The 3,413-nt window shown below is 62.9% G+C and overlaps 1 protein-coding gene across 1 annotated transcript in view; it reads left to right on the top strand.

Moving 5' to 3' along the window:
* Positions 1–3,188, top strand: part of LOC112963733 (class I histocompatibility antigen, F10 alpha chain-like) — a 3,651-nt gene extending 463 nt beyond the window's left edge. Inside the window, exons 2-7 of the mRNA XM_026061063.1 lie at positions 72–332; positions 853–1,128; positions 1,298–1,623; positions 1,655–1,754; positions 1,913–1,944; positions 2,605–3,188. Of these exons, the coding sequence (XP_025916848.1) occupies positions 72–332; positions 853–1,128; positions 1,298–1,623; positions 1,655–1,754; positions 1,913–1,944; positions 2,605–2,631 (1,022 nt within the window). The 3' untranslated portion in view covers positions 2,632–3,188. The remainder of the gene's footprint in view (positions 1–71; positions 333–852; positions 1,129–1,297; positions 1,624–1,654; positions 1,755–1,912; positions 1,945–2,604) is intronic.
* Positions 3,189–3,413: the final 225 nt, after the last annotated feature.

Below are 3,413 nucleotides of genomic sequence, written 5' to 3'. Positions count from 1 at the left end.
GGGACCTGCTATCCCTCCAGAACCCCCATCGTGCTGCCCCCCCAGCCCCTCACCCCCCCGTGTCCCCGCAGGCCCCCACTCCCTGCGCTACTTCTACACCGGGATGTCAGAGCCCAGCCCGGGGCTGCCCGCGTTCATGGCCGTGGGGTGCGTGGATGGAAAGACCATCATGCGCTACAGCAGCGAGCAGAGAGCGGAGCCCCGCGCAGCCTGGATGGTGGCCAACGTGGACCAGCAGTACTGGGACCACGAGACCCAGAACTTACAGAGGTCACAGCAGGTTTTCCGCATGGCCCTGGACACGCTGCAGAAACGCTACAACCACAGCGGGAGTGAGTGCGGGCCAGGCCAGGGCTCTGCGGCCCCACGGGCGCCCTGAGGCCTTGCCCTGCCACGGGCCGATGCCTCGAGAGCCCCAGCCCTTGCCCAGCCGGTGTCATGGGGCATCCCGGAAGGGGAGAGAGCCCCGGGGGCCCCTCGCTGTCCCCAGGACGCTGGGGCAGCCCCATCGCGCAACCCCAGGGTCTCCCAGCCGCCCCATCGCAGGCCCTGGCCATGCCTGGCTGCCAGCACTGGGGTCTGTGTGGCCGGGGTGCCCCTGTCCTGGGTGCCGGGTTGTCTGGGGCAGGGGTTTGTGTGACGCCCCAAACGCTTCTGGCCCTGGGCGAGAGGCTGAGCTGCTGTGGTGCCAGCAGTCGAAGCTGCAGGGCGCCCCATGCCAGCGCCCGGCTGGGCCCTGGCTCCCCCATCAGCTGCACGGGGCAGGGGCAGGGGCTGCTGCCGAGGGGTGTCTGAGTCCCTCTGAGGGGCCGGGGCTGTCCCTGAGCCCCCGTCTCCCTGCTTGTGTCTCAGGGTATCACACACAGCAGATCATGTACGGCTGTGACATCCTGGAGGACGGGGGGGTCCGGGGGTTTTCACAGCATGCCTACGACGGGAGGGACTTCATCGCCTTCGACAAGGACACGCTGACGTTCACTGCAGCGGATGCTGGGGCAGAAATCACCAAGAGGAAGTGGGAGGCTGATGAGGCCATTGCTGAGGGTTGGAAGCACTATCTGGAGAAGACCTGCATTGAGTGGCTGCAGAAATACGTGGAGTACGGGAACACCACGCTGGAGAGGAGAGGTGAGGGCAAGGCGGGCACCCCCAGTCACGGGGACAGGCCCCGGGCTTTGCAGTGGGCCAGGGCAACGGAGGGCGCTGCCCAAGCTGGGAGCAGGTCAGGTGCGTGCATGCGTCTGGGGTTGGGCGCAAGCTGCCTGACCTGCCTCCCTGCCTCGCGCCACCTCCCCAGAGCGCCCCGCTGTGCGAGTGTCGGGGAAGGAGAGCAACGGGCTCCTGACCTTGTTGTGCCGGGCTCACGGCTTCTACCCACCGTCCATCGCCATCAACTGGCTGAGAAAGGGCCACGTCCAAGCCCAGGAGACCAAGCGGGGCAGCACCGYGCCCAACAGCGACGGCACCTACCACGCCTGGGCCATCATCGAAGCCTTCGCAGCGGAGAAGGACGAGTACCAGTGCCGCGTGGATCACGCCAGCCTGCCGGAGCCCAGCCTGTTCTCCTGGGGTGAGCATGGGCACCTGGAGCTTGCGGAGAGCCGGCTGGGGGGCGGCTCTGTGCCCCTGCTCATGGCCCTGCTCTCTTCCAGAGCCGGAGAGCAACCTGCTGCCCATCATCATCAGGGCTGCCGTTGCTGCATTCGTCATTGTTGCGGCTATCATCGGCTTTGCGGTCTGGAAGAGCAGATCGGGTAAAGTGCTGGGGCCGGTGCGGCAGGGGGAGGAAGGCCGGGCCTTGGGGGGCTGCTGGCTGCCAGGAGGAGAAGGGGGCATGAGGTGGGGGCCCCATGGGTGGAGCGGAGCCTGGGTGCAAGCCGCCGCTTTGGCTGATGCCTCTTCCTTCCTGCAGGAAGGAGGGAGAAGGGGTATGCGCCAGCACAGGTGAGTACCGGGGGGCAGCTGCGTGCCAGGCTGGGCCCAGCAGCGGGGCAGGCTTCGGTCTCTGGTTTCTAGCAGCCGTGGGGCTGGCGTTTCCCAGGCCCCGACTGCCCTTGTTGCCCCTCTCCTGAGCCCGCAGCTTTTACCCCGGCCCCATGGCCGGGGTAAGGGTTCCTGTCCTGCTGCTGGAGGCTGAGGCGTTCAGGCGCTGCCCTCTGCTACTGGTGGCCGTAAGGCAGCGCCATGGCTGGGTCCTGGCCAGGGGGCTCTGCCCCGGCCCGGCTCTCCCCACAGACAGCATGGTGCCCATGGTCCCCTTAGCGCAGGGCCGAGGCTCATTCCCACYCCTCTCTCGCAGGCCACGAYGGGGGATCCAACAGCTCCAGAACGGCTAAGGGCTTGTGCTGGGAGGGGAGGAGGGGGCCCTGGCCYGGTGCCCTTCCAGGACAGCACCCAGTGCGGGGCTGCCGGACGCTCTGGCTGGTTCCCCTCGGGGCTTTTGCCCACTGCCCTGCCTCTGGGAGGTGGGATTGAAACACACTGAGCAGCCCTGATGCGGAACGGCAATGTGGCACTGGGACCCACAGGGCTGGGCGCAGCTGGGGTTGCTCTGACCCCCGCAAAACTTCTCCCTTATTTCTCTTTCCCCTCTTGTCCTTGCAGGGAGCAAGCCTGACACTTAAGTGCTGAAGCACTGAACTTGGCTCTATGGGATGTTCGAAATGCTCCGTGACAACCCATAGGACTAATAACCAGCAGAAATTCTCTTTGGGAGACATTCAGCTATACCAGGGACTTATATCCCGGCTGTTAGAGAATATTGGASTGAAGCTGCCTAGAGTTGATTGCTCAGCATAACTTGCTTAGCATTAGTAGCKARATYTGCTGAAGCCTTAGGMTGCAAGCTGTGAACTTTCTCCTAGATATTACCTAGGTAAGTGAAAGAGGGCCCYGGAGCTGGTTCAAGCYRGGAAGATGAAGAAGTTMCAACCAAGRGCAGAAGCTGCAMCCTTGCAAATAAGAAAAGCAGCAGCCTGCCTASAGACAATGAAGGAACCCAATGGAGAAGGGGAAGACCCCAGATCTAAATATGACCATTGGTCCGAACTCTTGCATGAGGGGTGGGGAACTTAGATTGTAAGGGTATAATTGCCCAGGGCTGTCCTTGTGCGGGGTCCCTCTGTGGAAGCACCCAGCTCGAGCTGTTACTTGACATTGTACCACTTAGAGTAAACCAGTTTGTGATACTCGGCGTCTGAGACTCTGCTTCGGGAAACCGAGGGTCAAGGAACTTCTCTAACAGTTTGGCGACCCAGGTGGGACCCTAGGTCACCACCATTGGACCTTCCCATCTCCAAACATCTAACTGCCGGCAGCAGGTGAGTTCACCTGGGATCTTTCGAGCAGGCGGTGCCAAGTAGGTGAGTGTTAAAATTCCCTGATCAGATTCAGAAAAGTTATTAGAGGGGGTT

This window comes from Apteryx rowi, unplaced genomic scaffold, assembly GCF_003343035.1.
Source record: "Apteryx rowi isolate R43461 unplaced genomic scaffold, aptRow1 scaffold_1742, whole genome shotgun sequence".
Lineage (NCBI taxonomy): Eukaryota > Metazoa > Chordata > Aves > Apterygiformes > Apterygidae > Apteryx > Apteryx rowi.
Note: the sequence above shows the minus strand (reverse complement) of the source record. Positions and strands in the feature narration are given on the sequence as shown.